Raw genomic sequence first — 21966 nt, forward strand, 5'->3', positions numbered from 1 at the left:
ATTTACCCCTTTCTTCTTATCAGTGTTTCCGTATATTGCTTTCTCGCTGACTGTGCGGAGAACCTCCTCATTCCTTATCAGTCCACCTAAGTTTCAGCATTCTTCTGTAGAACCACATCTTAAACGCTTCGATTCTCTTCCGTCCCGATATCCCAATAGTCCACGTTTCACTACCATGCAATGCTGCGCTCGAAACGTACACTCTCTGAAGTTTCTTCCTCAAATGAAGCACTATGTCTCATGATAGTAGATTTACCTTGGCCACGAATGGCCATTTTGCCTATACTAATCTGCTTGTTATGTACTTATAGCAGGGAGGACATAAAACCTAAGATAAACAAAATCTAATCGCGGAGAAGAGAAACTTATGGCAAAACTTGAGGGATAAATTGTTAGGTAATAAGAAGTGGTCAGTGTGGTAATGGGAAGAAGCGAGGGTCGGTAAAAATTGTAGAGGGATAGAGGGAGGCCAAGCGTTGTCATAGCGAGCAGATGCAAATAGGTCTAGGTTTCACTAGTTAATTAGAGAACAAGAGACTTGTACAAGCAGTATCAAATCACTCTTCAGACTGGAGCACCAACAACAACACGAATAAAAAGCGAAATTTGCCTACCAATTAACAAGATATTCTGGGTGGGGGTGGAGGGTGGTGGGTAGTCCTTCCTCCTGTCGACGAAGACGATAAAATATGTACAGAGATAAAGTATTTGTGTGGAACTGGCACAGCCTGGGGTCAGAAATTTGTCGTCAAACCATATACACTACTGGCCATTAAAATTGCTACACCAAGAAGAAGCACAAATGATAAACGGATACTCATTGGACAAATATATTATACTAGAACTGACATGTGATTACATTTTCACGCAATTTGGGTGCATAGACCCTGAGAAATCAGTACCCAGAACAACCACCTCCGGCCGTAATAACGGCCTTGATACGCCTGGGCATTGAGTCAAACAGACCTTGGATGGCGTGTACAGGTACAGCTACAATGCAGCTACGACACGATACCACAGTTCATCAAGAGTAGTGACTGGCGTATTGTGACGAGCCAGTTGCACGGCGTCCGCAGCACGGATTTTCTCTGCCTCGTGATGGCTGGGTGTTGTGTGATGTCCTTAAGTTAGTTAGGTTTAAGTAGTTCTAAGTTCTAGGGGACTGATGACCATAGATGTTAAGTCCCATAGTGCTCAGAGCCATTTGAACCATTTTTGAACCAGTTGCTCGGCCACCATTTACCAGAAGTTTTCAATTGGTGAGAGAACTGGAGAATGTGCAGGGAAGGGCAGCGTTAGAACATTTCCTGTATCCAGAAAGGCCCGTACAGCACCAGCAACATGTGGTCGTGCATTATACTGCTGAAATGTAGGGTTTCGCAGGGATCGAATGAAGGGTAGAGCCACGGGTCGTAACACATGTGAAATGTAACGTCCACTGTTCAAAGTGCCGTCAATGCGAGCAAGAGGTGACCGAGACGTGTAACCAATGTCACCGCATACCATCATGCCGGATGATACGCCAGTATTGCGATGACGACCACACGCTTCCAATGTGCGTTCACAGCGATGTCGCCGGAACCTGGGTTCATCCGAAAAAATGACGTTTTGCCATTGGTGCACCCAGGTTCGTCGTTGAGTACACCATCGCAGGCGCTCCTGTCTGTGATGCAGCGTCAAGGGTAACCGCAGCCATGGTCTCCGAGCTGATAGTCCATGCTGCTGCAAACGTTGTCGAACTGTTCGTGCAGATGGTTCTTGTCTTGCAAACGTCCCCATCTGTTGACTCAGGGATCGAGACGTGGCTGCACGATCCGTTACAGCCATGCGGATAAGATGCCTGTCATCTCGACTGCTAGTGATACGAGGCCGTTGGGATCCAGCACGGCGTTCCGTATTACCCTCCTGAACCCACCGATTCCATATTCTGCTAGCAGTCATTGGATCTCGACCAACGCGAGCAGCAATATCGCGATACGATAAACCGCAATCGCGATAGGCTACAATCCGACCTTTATGAAAGTCGGAAACGTGATGGTACGCATTTCTCCTCCTTACACGAGGCATCACAACAACGTTCAAGAGGCAACGCCGGTCAGCTGCCGTAAGTGTATGAGAAATCGGTTGGGAACTTTCCTCATGTCAGCACGTTGTAGGTGTCGCCACCGGCGCCAACCTTGTGTGAATGCTCTGAAAAGCTAATCATTTGCATATCGCAGCATCTTCTTCCTGTCGGTTAAATTTCGCGTCTGTAGCACGTCATCTTCGTGGTGTAGCAATTTTAATGGCCAGTACTGTAAAAAAGAACGGATTTCAGTCCCTGGTGCTGGTCCAGCAACGGAGATTCAGCATCCTACTCACCTTGCGGCCAGTGGGATCCTCGAGCACCACCTGCTCTCCTGGACAGGCGTCCGGATCACGGACCAGCTGGGTCCCTTCAGCGGCCTCTCTCTCCCGCAGCGCCGTCCCGTTGACCATGTCGACAATGGCCACCGAGATGTTGACGCGCGTCGCGTAGCTGATGCCCATGGCCAGCGTGCTCAGCACCAGTATCGTGTAGCGCGTCTTCCAGAACCCTAAAGCATATACCATTCCGACTTTGATCGAAATGAGTCGCTGTTCTGCAGTACTTCTGCATTGCTTAGTCTTTCACAAAGCTCGAATCATTCAAGCCAGACTACTGCCAATTAAAATTGTTTACCAGTAGATCGTGTTATGCCTCGTGTAAGAACGAAAAACAATTCGAAAGCGAAAGAATCGAGATTTCCCAAGATAGCGGTTTGCTATTTCACAATATTCTTGCAGTAGCAGTAATTCAAGCCTACATATTCTCCATTTTAAAAGCGTTTACGCAAGGCAGTTATATTATGCTTATGGTGACAACTCACTCAAATGACCAATTTTACCTAATGTATTGGTTCAAATGGCTCTGAGCACTATGGCACTTAACTTCTAAGGTCATCAGCCCCCTAGAACTTAGAACTACTTAAATCTAACTAACCTAAGGACATCACACACATCCATGCCCGAGGCAGGATTCGAACCTGCGACCGTAACAGTCGCGCGGTTCCGGACTGAAGCGCCTAGAACCACTCGGCCACCGCGGCCGGCCCTAGTGTATTATAGGCGTAGCCTATTAACAGGAACAATTGGGGCCATAGTGCTAGTGTCAGTACTAGCTAATTGATTTCACTTGTTTAATATTAATATAAACTCCGTCCACAGGGCCATCTAGAACCCATTGGTACTGACTAAATCTCTTGCAGTAAGACAGTCTTGTCTGCAAATTTTTTATCTCTTTATTGCCATTGACGCGTTTCGCTCTTGTGGGGCACCTTCAAATTAACCTTTTTTTTTTGGTCATCAGTCTACTGACTGGTTTGATGCGACCCGCCACGAATTCCTTTCCTGTGTTAACATCTTCATCTCAGAGTAGCACTTGCAACCTACGTCCTCAATTATTTGCCTGACGTATTCAAATCTCTGTCTTCCTCTACAGTTTTTGCCCTCTACAGCTCCCTCTAGTACAATGGAAATAATTCCCTCATGTCTTAGCAGATGTCCTATCATCCTGTCCCTTCTCCTTATCAGTGTTTTCCACATATTCCTTTCCTCTCCGATTGTGCGTAGAACCTCCTCATTCCTTACCTTATCAGTCCACCTAATTTTCAACATTCGTCTATAGCACCACATCTCAAATGCTTCGATTCTCTTCTGTTCCAGTTTTCCCACAGTCCATGTTTCACTACAATATAATGCTGTACTCCAGACGTACATCCTCAGAAATTTCTTCCTCAAATTAAGGCCGGTATTTGATATTAGTAGACTTCTCTTGTCCAGAAATGTCTTTTTTGCCATAGCGAGTCTACTTTTGATGTCCTCCTTGCTCCGTCCGTCATTGGTTATTTTACTGCCTAGGTAGCAGAATTCCTTAACTTCATTGACTTCGTGACCATCAATCCTGATGTTAAGTTTCTTGCTGTTCTCATTTCTACTACTTCTCATTACATTCGTCTTTCTCCGATTTACTCTCAAACCATACTGTGTACTCATTAGACTGTTCATTCCGTTCAGCAGATCATTTAATTCTTCTTCACTTTCACTCAGGATAGCAATCATCAGCGAATCGTATCATTGATATCCTTTCACCTTGTATTTTAATTCCACTCCTGAGCCTTTCATTTATTTCCGTCATTGCTTCCTTCCTCGATGTACAGATTGAAGAGTAGGGGCGAAAGGCTACAGCCTTGTCTTACACCCTTCTTAATACGACCACTTCGTTCTTGATCGTCCACTCTTATTATTCCCTCTTGGTTGTTGTACATATTGTATATGACCCGTCTCTCCCTATAGCTTACCCCTACTTTTTTCAGGATCTCGAACAGCTTGCACCATATTATATTGTCGAACGCTTTTTCCAGGTCGACAAATCCTATGAAAGTGTCTTGATTTTCCTTTAGCCTTTCTTCCATTATTAGCCGTAACGTTAGAATTGCCTCTCTCGTCCCTTTAATTTTCCTAAAGCCAAACTGATCGTCACTTAGCGCATTCTCAATTTTCTTTTCCATTCTTCTGTATGTTATTCTTGTAAGCAGCTTCGATGCATGAGCTGTTACGCTGATTGTGCGATAATTCTCGCACTTGTCAGCCCTTGCCGTCTTCGGAATTGTGTGGATGATGCTTTTCCGAAAGTCAGATGGTATATCGCCAGACTCATATTCTACACACCAACGTGAATAGTCGTTTTGTTGCCACTTCCCCCAATGATTTTAGAAATTCTGATGGAATGTTATCTATCCCTTCTGCCTTATTTGACCGTAAGACCTCCAAAGCTCTTTTAAATTCCGATTCTAATACTGCATACCCTATCTCTTCTAAATCGACTCTTGTTTCTTCTTCTATCACATCAGACAAATGTTCACCCTCATAGAGGCTTTCAATGTATTCTTTCCACCTATCTGCTCTCTCCTCTGCATTTAACAGTGGAATTCCCGTTGCACCCTTAATGTTACCACCGTTGCTTTTAATGTCACCAAAGGTTGTTTTGACTTTCATGTATGCTGAGTCTGTCCTTCTGACAATCATATCTTTCTCGATGTCTTCACATTTTTCCTGCAGCCATTTCGTCTTAGCTTCCCTGCACTTCCTATTTATTTCATTCCTCAGCGACTTGTATTTCTGTATTCCTGATTTTCCCGGAACATGTTTGTACTTCCTCCTTTCATCAATCAACTGAAGTATTTCTTCTGTTACCCATGGTTTCATCGCAGCTACCTTCTTTGTACCTATGTTTTCCTTCCCAACTTCTGTGATGGCCCTTTTTAGAGATGTCCATTCCTCTTCAACTGTACTGCCTACTGCGCTATCCTTTATTGCTGTATCTATAGCGTTAGAGAACTTCAAACGTATCTCGTCATTCCTTAGTACTTCCGTAGCCCACTCCTTTGCGTATTGATTCTTCCTGACTAATGTCTTGAACTTCAGCCTACTCTTCATCACTACTATATTGTGATCTGAGTCTATATCTGCTCCTGGGAACGCCTTACAATCCAGTATCTGATTTCGGAATCTCTGTCTGACCATGATGTAATCTAATTGAAATCTTCCCGTATCTCCTGGCCTTTTCCAAGTATACCTCCTCCTCTTGTGATTCTTGAACAGTGTATTCGCTATTACTAGCTGAAACTTGTTACAGAACTCAATTAGTCTTTCTCCTCTTTCATTCCTTGTCCCAAGCCCATATTCTCCTGTAACCTTTTCTTCTACTCCTTCCCCTACAACTGCATTCCAGTCGCCCATGACTATTAGATTTTCGTCCCCCTTTACATACTGCATTACCCTTTCAATATCCTCATGCACTTTCTCTATCTGTTCATGTTCAGCTTGCGACGTCGGGATGTATACCTGAACTATCGTTGTCGGTGTTGGTCTGCTGTCGATTCTGATTAGGACAATCCGGTCACTGAACTATTCACAGTAACACACCCTCTGCCCTACCTTCCTATTCTTAACGAATCCTACACCTGTTATACCATTTTCTGCTGCTGTTGATATTACCCGATACTCATCTGACCAGAAATCCTTGTCTTCCTTCCACTTCACTTCACTGACCCATACTATATCTAGATTGAGCCTTTGCATTTCCCTTTTCAGATTTTCTAGTTTCCCTACCACGTTCAAGCTTCTGACATTCCACGCCCCGACTCGTAGAACGTTATTCTTTCGTTGATTATTCAATCTTTTTCTCATGGTAACCTCCCCCTTGGCAGTCCCCTCCCGGACATCCGAATGGGGGACTATTCCGGAATCTTTTGCCAATGGAGAGATCATCATGACACTTCTTCAATTATAGGCCACATTCCCTGCGGATATACGTTACGTGTCTTTAATGCAGTGGTTTCCATTGCCTTCTGCATCCTCATGTCGTTGATCATTGCTGATTCTTCCGCCTTTAGGCACAATTTCCCACCCCTAGGACAAGAGAGTGCCCTGAACCTCTATCCGCTCCTCCGCCCTCTTTGACAAGGCCGTTGGCAGAATGGGGCTGACTTCTTATGCCGGAAGTCTTCGGCTGCCAATGCTGATTATTTATCAAAATTTAGGCAGTGGCGGGTATCGAACCCGGAACCGAAAACGTTTTGATTATGAATCAAAGACGCTACCCCTAGAGCACGCCTATTTTCATTCTCTGCTTTCGTATGGCATCATATTCTGGGGTAACTCATCATTGAGTAAAAGATTGTTCAGTGCACAAAAGCGTGTAATCAGAATAATTGCTGGAGTTCATCCAATATCATCCTGCAAACACTTATTTAAAGAGCTAGAAATCTTCACTGTAGCCTCACAATATATATATTCTCTTATGAAATTTGTTATTAACAATCCAAACGAAATCAAAGGTAATAGCAGTGTACATGGCTACAACACTAGGAGAAAGGATGATCTTCACTACTCAAGGTTAAATCTAACTGACTCAGAAGGGGGTAAATTATGCTGCCACAAAAGTCTTTGGTCACTTACCTAATAGCATCAAAAGTGTGACAGATAGCCATATAGCATTTAAAAGGAAATTAAAAGAATTTCTTAATGGCAACTCCTTCTACTCATTAGATGAATTTTTGGATATAGTAAGTGGGTAATTTCCCAACCTCCACAAAAAAATTATTGAGTGTCATGTAATATTTTGTGTCATGTAATATTTTGTCTAATTTAATAACTTGTATAGACACCTTTTATTAACCTGACACGTTCCACCTCATTACGAAGTGTCGTATTGATGATCTATGGAACAAGTACTAATCTAATCTAATCAGATCTAGTGTAATTTTAGATTCATCAGGATTGGTTTTTTGTTGCGAAAGATCATCTATAAATTAGGGTTGTATTCATCGCTGATTGCAATATATCTAAGATTTGCTAATTTATCGACAAATTGAGAAAAGAACCGTGGATTAGAGATCATGAAATCATTATAGCAACTATGGTTGCGAGAGGTAATAAACCAGTTCAGAAGGCTAGAAGAGTGTATCTGCTAGAAAGAGCAGGTAAGCAATTGTTAGCATCTCAGTTACAAGGAGGGGACGCCTACTCATCATCGCCGAATTCATCCAGATTAATGGTACATGTAGGATATGGTGAGACATGAAAGTTCCCTAAGTGGGAACTTCAGATGGCCAAGCGTTTAGGAAATAAAAGGAATTTTCATACAGATCTACCACCATCTACCACCATATCCACCTTATCAATTGTTCCTGTGACAATGTGTTAAGGATGAGGTCTTTGGCTGTAAAACATATTAGGGAGTATTATCTTGAGCTAAGATATCTCAGCAAAAAGCTTTTAAACTCCAAAAACGTTACAGCAAAGGCGATTTTAGCTGAAAGGCGGAAACATGAAAGGAAAAATAACACAGAAACTAAATATGCTGGAATAGCATGGAATGTTGTCTGGGAAAACATCAGTAGTGATATTCTTTCGTCTGACTTGGGAACAGCGTGGTACGAGGTAGTCAGTAACATCATCAGCACTAACGAGCGTCTCTTTGCCGTCGGTTTAAGTGACACTAACCTTTGCAGCAAATGCAACCTCGTTGATAGTGTGCCTCATCGTTACATATGTGGAGATCGGATTATCAACTGGAGGTGGACCAGGGAAAAAATTGCTCAGATAACGAGAACTTCATCAAACAATGTACCGACTAACATTTTCTTCAGTCCAGAAGACAGTTACTACCCTCAGGCAAAAAAAAAAACGCAGTGATTTGGTTAATGGGAAAATATACAAGTTACATTTTTAATAATATTGGAAGCGATGAACATATTGATTACAAGATGTATATCGAAAATGAGTTCGAGAAAACACTTAAGTATCAGAATCACAATAATAAATACGGTAACATGTTCCGAGTTGTCTTCAAAAGAATGGGTATAGGTTAGCAACACGTGGATTGCTCGTGAAGAGGGGACGGATTGGGTCACGTTCCCGACCCTAACATCACCTGCAAGTCACACATGAAAAATAAATCAGTAGTACAGCAGATACAAGAATATGACAGCAAACATCTGGTGTCTGATATAAAGGAAGATCTTGAACTCTCTAAGGATGCGCTTAGAAGGCTGGAACTGACAAAAAATTACAGGGCATTGAAGTACTTTGCGATGGCTCTGTTCGGGACTGCTCTTCTGTCCATGTAATTTACCCTGGAAGGAACACACATCAAGGATTTACTGAATGATTAATTTCGGTCTGGGAAATGATGATGAGGAACTGGCTGCAGAAGAAGAAAATGTGCATGCTGAACTGCCACCAGTTGAAGGTGACAGTGAAGGTGCTAAATGTGTGCTGCTGCTAAAGACTGAATATCATTCCTCATTCTATGAATGCTGTAAATTATGACCGCAATTATCTGTCACCTTATTTATGTCATTTTATTGTAAGCTAGCCATTTTTGTCAATTTTTTTGTGGAAAAAAATGAAAAGCACTAAGAGAATGGATTGGTATTGGAGGAGTCACGGGTTCGACTCCACCCTGCGGCAAATATTTTTGTGCTCCTTGGCAAATGTACGACGAACTGTTCCAAGATGAAGACGGATTACCAACGTGCAGTATCAAAGTAATTCCCCCCAAATGTATGCCACCAGTGCAACTCTGCGATGTATGTTTTCCCGTCAGGTAAAAAAACCTACTAAAAATGTCAAAACTGCACTTACCTCATCGAGAGTGAAGAAATCACTTCCCGAGAAGCTTGCATCAAACTACATTCCATTATACATCCTTGCACGTATTCAGCGACATGCTGCGTTACGCGTGGTTCGCTGCTGGACTGTGCGATGAAAGAAGCTTTTTCAGAATGTCAATTAAGTTTGTTTTTCCATGGAGACATTAAAAAAACCATGTCACTGCGAAAAGATGACGTTTATAACGTGCGCAAGATATGCTCAAAATTATTGCTCTCCCTGTTTCTTTGATGACTATCAGCCCGGTACATGTAATTGATCAGTTGCAAAAGAATAGAAGCATCTATTTACAGATATGACGTTCCTGTGTACGCGTTAACTGCAAATTCTTTTTAAATGTTTGCAGCCCGCATTTCATCCTATGCCTATACTTTTTGTGCTTATATAAGTTAATAAAATAACCTATATCATGTTGCATTTAATTGTGATGTCATTAGTGTAGGCATTGCCAAGGAGCACAAAAGTATTTACCACCGAGTGGAGTCGAACCTGCGACCCTTTCAGTGCGAATCTGATCTCTTACCGCTTTTTCTTTTTTAATCTCATTCTGTTCGTTAATGATCACTGTATTTGTTAGCGGCGGACGTCCAATGACGCTTGTTCAAGTTGATCCATTACCTCAGTTTTTTTTATTACAGAGAGCAGCTAACCCTCTGACCGAACATGCTGAGCTACCCTTCCGGCTACTTCAGAGCCAAACACCGCTTCCTGAACACACAGGCACGGGGACAATTGATAAGATGCACATGGTGATAGATCCGCATCATAATTCCTTTTTTATTTTCTAAATGCTTGGCCATCTGAAGTTCTTACTTGGGACACTTTCATGTCTCACCGCGCCCTAAGTGTACCATAAATTTGGACGAATTCGGCGATGATGAGTAGGCGTCTTCTTTTTAGACAGTGAACTGACATATCCTAGTTCCAGTAAGATGGGCAAAGTTTAAGGAGACTGTAAATTTCCACAAACCCAAATAAAAAGAGAAGAAATCATATCAAGTAAGTAAAATATATATGTAATTAAAAATCATCCAGTAAATAGATGAAATTCATAAGCATACCTATAAAATAATTCTAGCACACTGTACTAAAAAAATTTAAATAAAACAGTCAGCACCATATTCAACATTAAACCCCGAAACATTTCAGAATGCTCTTCAGGAAAATCTATATCATTGTTTTCAGCAAGAAACAGCAAAACAAGTTAAACCTAAAGGAAAATAACAACAAACCAGAAATAAAGTTGATGAAACATGAAATCAAATATATTAGAGGTACTATTTAAAATAATTAAAGACAATAAAATTGAAGCTAATCTAACATCATATGAAATAGTTCAAGCAACAGAATATAAAGAATTTAACAAAAATTAGTTTCTATTTCATGACTAGCAAGCAGTTATTACTAATCTAGTGAAACAGAGATAAAAGTGTAAGAAAAAACATATAAAAGTTAAATATCGAAAAATTGATCAGATAGCTAAAGATATTATCAAATTAAAAAAAATAAAGTAAATAATTTGATAATATATAAATCTATCACACCTGGGACAAAAATTAAATTGCATCACTAAATGGTTCAACAACGCTCACATTATTAGCCCTCACACAAATCTGAATATTACCTAAAACCATTTGTTCCAATAGAGTTAAAAAAGTCTACACTAATATAAGCACAAATAATGAACTCAGGTTATGTAAGTATGAAAGTCAAATAGCTGTAATTACTGTGTACCTCCACCCAAAATTCAACTCAATCCTACACCATGACTGCTATCTGCTTTGTTGATATGAGCTGCGTGAAATGGATGTCCATGTGAAATCAGTGTTGGGGCAGGTGAATGGAAGACGTAAAAGTATACAGAAACCAAGTCTGGCAATGTCGTCATCAGAATGTAGAACTAACACAATAGCAGAAAGCTACTATTTTCGGTGGTATGTGCCACGGTATAAATCAAGAAATATTCTCAGTGTACATACAATGGACCAAATCCATCAGCAGTATCAGTTCACGAACTTCATGTTGGTCGCTGTTCTAGTGTCTAGGGATTCTAACAGCATCATACAGTATTCGCATTCTTTTATGCAACTTACATTTAATAATGTGAACTCATTCAAAATGAACTGTTACATTTACTCACCAAACATCACTTGCAACAAAGGTTGGTAATTTGTAATGCTATTATAATGCTGTTGTAAAGTGTGCTCCAGTCCGCAGATTAAATTTTCAGAAGCCTTTTCACAGAAGTTAAAATGGTTCAAATGGCTCTGAGCACTATGGGACTTATTATCTGTGGTCATCAGTCCCCTAGAACGTAGAGCCGGCCGGAGTGACCGAGCGGTTCTAGGCGCAAAGTCCGGAACCGCGCGACCGCTACGGTCGCAGGTTCGAATCCTGCCTCGGGCATGGATGTGTGTGATGTCTTTAGGTTACATAGGTTTAAGTAGTTCTAAGTTCTAGGGGACTGATGACCTCAGAAGTTAAGTCCCATAGTGCTCAGAGCCATTTGAACCATTTTTAGAATGTAGAACTACTTAAACCTAACTAACCTAAGCACAGCACACACATCCATGCCCAAGGCAGGATTCGAACCTACGATAGTAGCAGTCGTGCGGTTCCGGACTGAGCTCCTAGAACCGCTCGGCCACCGCGACCGGCAAAATTTAAAAAGTAGATGGTAAATCACTGATATTGAAACACATCTGGAAAGGATTGTCTTCAACGCTTTCAACTCATTATGAGTAAGAGTCCCTAACAGTAGCTTGGAAAGTTTCATTAAACTGCCACAAATCTTTTTCGTGAGCTATTTTTCAGGTCCTCATTTTTTTACTGTATACAGGGTAAGCTACCTAGGTTAGCCCATCCTCACATACTTTCTGCAAACAGTATTAAATAATTAAAGGACCTGGAAGTTTGAGGAAAAAATACACCAATGGAAAAGTATAGCAGCTGAGAGAGATGCAACTATCATTTTAGCAATAGTCGAATACACTCGCTATTACTATATGAGTATGAGTAGCCAGAGAACGGTTCCTCAAATACTACAATAAATGCATTCAATCCTTTCCGTAGTTTGCTCCACGATCTGCTTTATGACAGTGGCTTTCACAATCAATTATAGCTGTCCACATTTGTTCTACCAAAACAGCAAAGTAATGCGACACTTCTGTGCAGGATCTGGTTTACCAATGAAGCATCGTTTACAAACCACAGCAAATCAATCTTAGAAATATGCACTACTTTTCAACTGAAAATCTATGCTGGCTGCAAACATTGGATAAACAATGACTTTGGTCTGCTACCGTGTAGTGTGGGCTTTTCAAGAATAATATCAATGGCCCCATTTTATTGATAGAATGTTAAATAGCCACTGGTATAAACAGTTCGCAACAAATAAGCTGCAGTGTTTACTGGAATACGTCCCACTAGAAATTCCCATTCTGCCTATATAATACTAGACCTTCTTACTATATCTGGAGATCAACTGGATCGGTCGTTTGAGGAACATAAAATGTCTTTCTCACTCACCGCACTTAATATCTCTCGACCTTTGTACGTGGAGGTCTACAACGAAGCATCGACGACCGCTGTACAAACGAAACACGGTGTAATACGGTAATGTTTCTGTGATAAGTCGAGATAAAACTCGTAGAACTGTCATCCTAGAACCACTTTATATCACGTATAGATGTTCAGGGTCAATATTTTAAGCATTTCATGTGCAATCATCATAATAAACACACGAACCTCAAACTGAGTTATTTTTCTCACACTTAGCTGGCCTCTTTGGCCGAGCGGTTCTAGGCGCTTCAGTCCGGAACCGCGCTGCTGCTATGGTCATAGGTTCGAATCCTGCCTCGGGCATGGATGTGTGTGATGTCCTTAGGTTAGTTGGTTCAAGTAGTTCTAAATCTAGGGGACTGATGACCTAAGATGTTAAGTCCCATAGTGCTTAGAGTTATTTGAGCTATTTTTTTCTCACACTTGGTGGAGCAAGGAAGCCATTTGTGGGACCTCTTCTCCTGACCTTGGGACTGTAGTTTATGTCACTGTTACCTTGTACTGTTTGATCAATTTTTTCTTAAAATCGCTTATGAAGACTTTTCCGATGTCACAAAAAACATGTGCTTCACTTTTAAAAGAAGTCGATGTCCGAATTCGGAAACTACAAATGCTTAGGCACATCAGAGAACACCCCACATTGTTGTATGTAATTTAGAAAAACCCGCACTTCATATATTTACTCATGTCTCAATGTAGTTTGGGTGGCCTGCCTAGCTATCTCACTCTGTGCATATTGACTCGTATCTTAATCTTATACTTTGCGCTAAAATGGTTCTTTGGAATCTAGTAATGTAAACAAAAGTAAAATGAAAATGCGTGATGAACAAAAGCCTGCAAATTTATGTGAGATCTTCCTCAAGAATAAAATAGCCAGCTATCGGCTTTTTTTATTTTATCCATAATGAATTTTTAGAATTCTGAGTTAGCTTCTGGAATAGGTAATGCTATAAAGACAGTAATCAGTAAGTAGTTATTAATTATTTTATTTTGTCACACCAGTTTCGGGTGTGACGCCCATCTTCAGTCACACATACGTGTACAGTTCATTTCTTATTACACAATACTTAGTATCTAATCAAAAATTTATTATCGTAATGGGCATTTCCATTGTATTCTGGTGGGGGCAACAAATACATTTGATGTTTCAACATAAGTAGTTTATCGAAATGGGCATTTCCATTGTGTTCTGGTAGGGCAACAAATACATTTGATGTTTCAACATAAGTAATTTATCGATTTAGATCATATATCGCCAAAGTATATAAGACACTAAATGGCTTGAATAGGTCTGCCGACGCGTATCGGTAGGTTATGTGTTATTTTATGCGTAGCACGTTTGTTCCTAAAACATGCATGTATACAAAACGTGGTGCATTGATTAGAGTGCAAGTAAAACGATTAGTATATTGTGCCATTAAGATTGGTACTTAAACATGTACCTCAATGCTGTGCTCCTGTAAGCATTAACCAATACAATCCTTATGTTCACACAGGTTCAGTTATCTTCTTTTGAGTCGACTCGTTTTCTTCGTTGTTCAGAGTTCATTATATTTCATCATAACTGCTCTCCTGCGGACGACATTACGCCACAATTTTAAAAATCGTTATCACTGCACCACATGAAATATACTAAATGAATGTAAAATTTTTTGACGTTCATCCCAGCCAGTGACGAGACACGCCGCATATCATTTGAGCGAGACGCCCGAATGATCACGTCAGCTATATGACTTCACTGTAAAGGGAAAATAATGCCTGTCTGACAGCACTGCAAGGTGCAGTAACAACATATAAATCTTACAAAAGAATGCCTTCCAGCCACTGACATTGCAGAGAGTGCCAAGTTGAAGAGCTGAAAGCCACAGTTCAGACGCTGAACTGCAGTGAAGACCGCTGATGAATCCAGAAAATCAGGCCATATTCAGTCATGCTTACCAAAGAATAATGTCGTTGCCGCCGCGCGGGGTAGCCACGCGGTCTATGGCGCCTTGTCACGATTAGCGCTGCTCCGACCGTCTGAGGTTCGAGTCTTCCGTCGGGCATGGGTGTGTGTGTGTGTTGTCCTTAGCGTATGTTAGTTAAAGTTACATTAAGTAGTATTTACGCTCAGGGATCGATAACATCAGCAGTTTGATCCCATAGAACTGAACACAAATTCCCCCCAAAAAATGTCGTTGCCGTTCATGAACCACTATAAATACTAGGGCTCCCAAGACCTTCTATTGACTGCATTTGCAGCTGGCCAGCTTTTATGGAGAATCTGTGGTGTGCTGACTACTTCGAGACTGCATCCAGTCTAGTCTGCTGATGTGAAGACTTGATGCCTTGTATCACCAGATCACTGTGGCCCAAGCTGATGGTACCTGGTGCCCTATCACACTGTCTTTATACCGGTAGCTGCTGCTGTCCCTAACTGTGAACTAATGCTGGTGTCCATGGCCTTCCTCTGTTGGAGAGCCCATGATGTAATTCTGCACCATCATCGCCGTCCCATGTAGAAACGCTGGAAGCTTACTAGGGCATTTCCTTCGACGTCCAGAAGTGTGCTCGAGTAAAAAGTGCTGTCCCACTGTCGAGAAACGCTGCTGGGCGAGTAACGTCTGCTGCCGGCCGGACCACCTATTCCTGTTGATGCTGTGACCTTGCTCACAGCCTCAAGAGACTGTTGCGCTGAATGAATCACCGTGTTATACTCCTGCATGCTGCGTTCGCTGTTCTCCTCGCTGCTATCACAACAGAGAATTGATTCCATTTTTAAACCAAAGCTGCTAAACGTATAATTACCTAATCCTGTCTCATTAGCATATGGTGCTCCACGATTCATTATCCTGCATCCATAACGCTCACAGCCAGCCGAACATTAAACCTATTTGTGACAGAATTTGCTGTCACCTCAGGACTTCGGTGGCAATGTAACCACGTCTGCAGCGTCAGCCATTGTCACTGTCTGTACTTCAAGCCAGGGACAGTTCGGTTCAAATATCTCTGAGCACTATGCGACTTAACTTCTGAGGTCACCAGTCGCCTAGAACTTAGAACTAATTTAACCTAACGACATCACATCCATGCCGGAGGCAAGATTCGAACCTGCGACCGTAGCGGTCTCTCGGCTCCAGACTGTAGCGCCTAGAACCGCACGGCCACTCCGGCCGGCCCAGGGACAGTGCTGTGTGATACGCGAGCGTTGTTCTTTTCGCCTTTGTGTTTATTTTTGTGCGGCCATTTCGAGTCGTAGGGCATCAGCAGCATTCTCAGAGTGTCATTTGTTTAACTGCACGGGCCTGCAGACTTGACATAGATTAGAGCTTATTGCTGGACAACATATTTGACGTCAGTGAGGTGGAGGTGTAAATTTTGTAATGTCGTAGGCCATGACGGGGTGGCCGAGCGGTTCTAGGCGCTTCAGTCTGGAACCGTGCGATCGCTACGGTCGCAGGTTCAAATCCTGCCTCGGGCATGGATGTTTGTGATGTCCTTAGGTTAGTTAGGTTTAAGTAGTTCTAAATTCTAGGGGACTGATGATCTCAGATGTTAAGTCCCATAGTGCTCAGGGCCATTTGAACCATTAGGCCATGAGATGCTATGCCAATTATATCTGACATTTGTTCATTTAGCACAGGACTATCGTGATTCATGTTGGGCCATGAACCGGAGTAGTGTTATAATTGTAGTTTTCTCCCATTACTTCTGTTATTGTAATGCAAGTTGTAGAAAAGGCAAAATACCAGACATACGTGCAGCCACTGCAGGTGGGTCTGTTGCTGCTTTATCCGAACAAATGACTAAGTTATTAGCAGTAAATGCTCAGCAGAAGCCATACAATGAGGGATTATGTAGTCAGGTAGAAGTGCTACAAGCTATTCAGCAGCAGATTCGGTCAGAATCGGGAGAAGTAAAATCAGTGTTGAGTGTACCCTGTCCCTCTGTGAATCTGTTAGCAGCCACCTTGATAACGCCTTTTCCAGAAAATCAGTGGAGGATTTAATTGTACTCATTAATGATGTAATAGCTACAGCGAAATTAAGCAACTGGGCAGATGAAACATATTTGCGTATGGATAAGTTACGGGCAAGGCTGAAACACATGTGATGTGTCATTTACTAAGGCAGAAATGTTCAAGCGGCTACCTAATGCCCTGGCCAGCGCTACTGGAAACAGAATAGCATGGGGTTCTTCAGGGAAAAACTAAATTATTTGGTGCAGAACCACATCAGTCGGTAGAATCCTTCTCTGGTACAATCCGAAAGATCGATGCGCAAAGGTATGAGATGATGCAGAGTGCAGAGGCTGATGCAGTCACATGAAGCTGACAATAGGGCTCTCGGTATCTTCTTACGGGGTATCTCGGCTGACATGCCACACAGAGTCAGGATGGAGAATTCATCCGATCTGGCCGCAGCTATTAGGATCGCCACATAGGTAGTATAAAACAATATTGCTACAAAAGGACGTAATGGCCGTCGGGACTTCGTGTCCGAAGTGAACTCTTTACAGATTCGGACGTAAGGGGCATCTGTAAAAGCAGTGTCGTCAACCGGGGTGCTACGAGCGGGAGTGAGTCAGTTACAAGGCACGAGAATACAGGAGTAATAAGCGAGGAAAACAGCAACCGAAAAAGCGTCCATTAAATACAAATGGGAAGGCATCGCCCGTCGTGAGCCATTCCCCGTAGGACATAATATTCCACGGATGTATGCAGAGACGGAATGCTGCTTGTTCAGCTTAACGCAGGTTAAGGAACATACTTTTAGTGGACACACGTGGGCATGTGTCAATCGTTAGTCTGGACCTCTTACTCAGGAAGATCTCAACGTTACGGGTTAGGTGGCGTAGGTGACAATGACTGAAATCATTAGCCACAATACTTCTCGACTTTAGCATTGGGTCTAAAGAGCTTTCGTGAGAACACGTAAGTGTTCTCAAATATTGGTGGAAGTTATTCTACAATTCTCGGACTGAACTTCCATGATAAACATCGTGCTAAAATCGATCTTTTGCGGTGTATAATTGAGGTTGTTGGAACTTTTTTTCCGTAATGAAGAACAACCGCAGGCGAGGTAATTTCGCAAGTTGCACTGATTGTGAAGGTCTTGCTAACTGAACTACGAACACGTATGCTAAGAACTGGTTCCCGTGATGATGTACCACCCAGGAAAGTTAGTTTTGATTTCTGTAGGTACCGATTTACCACAGAAGGCATTGTATGTTGTAGAGCCACTTTTGAGTAATTAAGAATCTGATGAAATGCATTGCTGTGAGCACAATATCACGGCGTGTATTACCAATATAAAAGCCATGAGTTTATACCTCCTATTAACCTGGATAATTTTGGCGTGGCCGAGGTCAGTCTACCAAACGAGTTAATGATTGCCACTTTAGATGTTCTGGATGAAAAAGATATTGATAGTTTATGAGATGAGCAGAGTAACCAACAAACCGTTAGCGCATCTGCATTGTTTAAAAATGTGAATCATTTGCAAGGGGGTGATGGACAAACGATGGCAGCTTTATTACTACAATTCATGGATTTGTTCGATAGAAACGATCCGTTAGCAGCGACACCAGTTACACGGCATTATATAGCTACTGGTAGTAATACTTCACTCTACGGTAACCCATACCACGAGACGAAGCACCTGTAATCATTAATGGAGGAATTTATTAACCACCAACTGACAGAAGGCGTAACAGAACGTAGTGTTATTAGCCCATGGAGGGCAAGTGTCGTCATTGCCCCGTAAAAATCACCAGATAGTACCAAGAAATACAGATTCTTCTGCGATTACCGATACCAGAACGTAACTGACATATATCCCATCTAAAACATTACTGAGGCGTTGGATAATTTAGGCCAATCCAGGTGTGTTGAGCTATGGATTTAAGATGCCGATATGTCGCTGACCACATTACTGTTCGTTGATAACAGCCAGCTATGTTTTATGGAAAAATAATACCTAACACCGATTAGATGTACATTTTAAGGTGCACCTGAAGAAGGTATTAGCTTTGTCGAAATCGATCATGCATTACAGATATTATAAAACCATCATTGGAGATAGAGCCCGTTCTATTTACAATTGCGAACTGACAACTTTGGATACATTCTCAGCTGTGAGAGAGACAGATCGTTTTTAGCACTTCAGGAGAATTTAGAGCGCACACTGAACACTATAAAAATGATCTGTCACACTTTCTCATATACAATACCAAAAGTGAAATACCATGTTGAAATTTCTGACACTAAAGAAACTTGTACGACAACGGAGATAATGGGTGAAGGGACAAAGAAACAGTGATGATTCTGATACGAATTCTGTGTCAAATGCATCGCCTCTCACAGAAAAACTACGCAAGTTAGCGCCCAAGGCAGACCTGTAGATTTCTAACGAAAAGACCTACTGTGTGTGTAATCTTCGTCTATACCACAAAAAAACTGAATTACAAGTGGAATATGAAACAATTTCACGGGCATCCTCCGCCAAAAGTTTTGCAACGTCATACTGCTAATAAGCGGACCGTGAGCCAACATAGGAAGAACTGCCATATTACAAAATAAATTAATGAATCAAAAAAAAGTATCACACATCTCAAAATCGTGACTTTAAAAGCCGCCAGTTGGTTCGCTTAACATCTGTATGCATAATAAATATATATTGTATTTGGTGACACCGTAACGTTGCAGAAAAAAGAAAGAGGGGGGAATTATAAGTAAAACATAAAACATCTGGTTCTACACACAAAAAAATGAATTTGAATGGAGATGAGAATACAACTATATCTATACATATTGCGCAAGCCACCTTACGGTACTGGCGGGGGGGGAGAGTTGGGGGTACCCTGTACCGCTACCAGTCATTTCCTTTCCTGTTTCACTCTCCAACAGAGCGAAAAGGAAAACGACTATCTATATGCCTCCGTATGAGCCCTCATTTATCGTATTCTCCTCGTCCTTGCGCGAAGTGTACGTCAACGGCAGTAAAAGTCGTTCTGCAGTCAGCTTCAGCTTTCTTAATGGCGTTCCTCAAAACAACGTCGCCTTCCCTCCAGGGATTTCCATTTGAATTCCCGAAGCGTCTCCGTAAAGCTTACGTCTTATTCGAATCTATCAGTAACAAATCTAGCAGCCAGCGTCTGAACTGCTTCGATGTCTACCTTTAATCAGAGTTGGTTGAGATCTCAAACACTCAGCCAGTACTCCAGAATAGGTCACACTAATGTCCTACATTTCCTAAAATTTCCCCAATAAACCGAAGTCGACTAATCACTCTCTCTACTACAATACTTACATGCTCGTTCCATTTCATATTTTTTCGCAACGTTACGCCCAGATATTTAAAGGAAGTGATCGTGTCACGCAGTGCATTACTAACATGTATTCTAACATTACAGGTTTTGTTTTGCTACTCATTTGCATTAATTTACATTTTTCTGCATTGAAATTTAGTTGCCATTCATCATATCGAGTAGAATTTTTTCTAAGTCATCTTGCATCTTCTTACAGTTACTGATATGATACGCGAGTTGGGGTGGCAGTCACTGAAACAAAGGCGGTTTTCTTTGCAGCGAGATTTATTTACGATATTTCAATCACCAACTTTCTCTTCCGAACGCGAAAATATTTTGTTGACACCCACCAACGTAGTGAGAAATGATCATCATAATAAAGTAAGAGAAATGAGAGCTCGAACGAAAAGATTTAGGTGTTCCTTTCTCCCACGCGCCATTCGAGAGTGGAATGGTAGAGTAGTAGTATGAAAATGGTTCGATGAACCCTCTGCCAGGCACTTAAGTGAGAATTGCTGAGTAACCATGTAGATGTACATGTAGATGAACGATAACATCTTCCAATATGCCATAGCATCATCAGCAGACAGCCGCAGATTGCTTTCCACCCTGCCCGCCATATCATTTTTGCATGATACTACACCCTAACAAACAAGTGTCACACTGTCGAGAGACCTTCGGCGCTCTGTGGACGTATTTACAGAATGGGCATCAACAGACTCATCATAACCTTGCGATATTATCAGTCGAAACAAGGTCTGATTAACTGGTTAGAAAACTGAAGGAAGTCTTACAAGAAATGAATAGCACGAAAGATATGAGAAATCTTGTAGCTTTTGATACACTGGTAATAGTGCACAGATTCACGGTGAAACTTAAAAAGAAAGCTACCACTAAATGATCAGAAGAACGTGAGGAAACGACGGTACTTCCATGAGAAACGTCTGAACTGATGAGAAGGCATGAACACCGAGTGCGGCTGATTAACGAACTAAAAAGCACTGATTAAACGGACAAAACAAAGGAACAAAGAAGGAAGCAAAAATTTGCGATCTGAACATAATGTAAACAACGGCTCACCTTCGCTATCCTGCGGCGGCTTCGTTACATCTGTGGACATTCTGTTGCTAAAATAAACCACTCGCCTGCTGAAGAGTTCTTGCGCGAATGGCGTGCCCCTGACTGCACGGCGCTTGCGCCTTTTCCGTGTCTCTCGTTCTATTCGTTTTGTCGACTGCGGCAGGTGTTTAGGAGAGGAGCGAAGGGGAAGCGCAAGAGGTATGTTTCCATATCGTGTTTTGTGTTTCAGCAGCAGATGAGGCGCTGGGAGTTATTACCTGGTACCTCTATCGCTGCCAGGAATCGTGTAACTGTCACTTTGCGCCCTTTTGCAACTGACACTTCATTCTTGGTAATGGCGAAGAAATTCGTGTTCTTTTGTTGGCGAAACAAGGGACGGCGAAACAAGATGCCACTGGTGGTTTGCGTGTCGTAAGAAAGGAGCGTACATCTGCATCCACAAGCCTCTACTTGGGGGTTTCAGTTTTCATCTCGACGGAAAGAAAATTTATCAGCAAGATGATGTCGGGTTACACGCATAAATAGTAGTACACGTCCAAATCAAGCGTGATGCAGAGCAGTAGCAAGATACCTGTTACAGAAAGTTATTACCGAACTTCAGCGTTTATGAATTTGTATGTACAAAAAGGATTTCATTGTTGCTTAAAGACACCTTCATTAAAAGCGCAGTGGCAAAACTTCCATGAAGGAACAATAAGCTTAAGTATCTGACAGTTCCCCGTATTTTGCCGACGAAGAAAATAGTATGAGCTGTAACATCTATGTTGACACGAAGGCGCACTGCAGACCGAATCTCGTACG

At 41.9% G+C, this 21966-nt stretch overlaps 1 protein-coding gene across 1 annotated transcript in view; it reads right to left on the bottom strand.

Annotated features, from left to right (window-relative positions):
- Positions 1-21252, bottom strand: part of LOC124790001 (sialin-like) — a 104261-nt gene extending 83009 nt beyond the window's left edge. The window contains exons 1-2 of the mRNA XM_047257542.1: positions 21166-21252; positions 2362-2576 (exon numbers count right to left, since the gene is read on the bottom strand). Coding sequence (XP_047113498.1) covers positions 2362-2576; positions 21166-21205 — 255 coding nt within the window. The 5' untranslated portion in view covers positions 21206-21252. The remainder of the gene's footprint in view (positions 1-2361; positions 2577-21165) is intronic.
- Between the last annotated feature and the right edge of the window lie 714 nt (positions 21253-21966).

Source organism: Schistocerca piceifrons, chromosome 3 (assembly GCF_021461385.2).
Source record: "Schistocerca piceifrons isolate TAMUIC-IGC-003096 chromosome 3, iqSchPice1.1, whole genome shotgun sequence".
NCBI lineage: Eukaryota > Metazoa > Arthropoda > Insecta > Orthoptera > Acrididae > Schistocerca > Schistocerca piceifrons.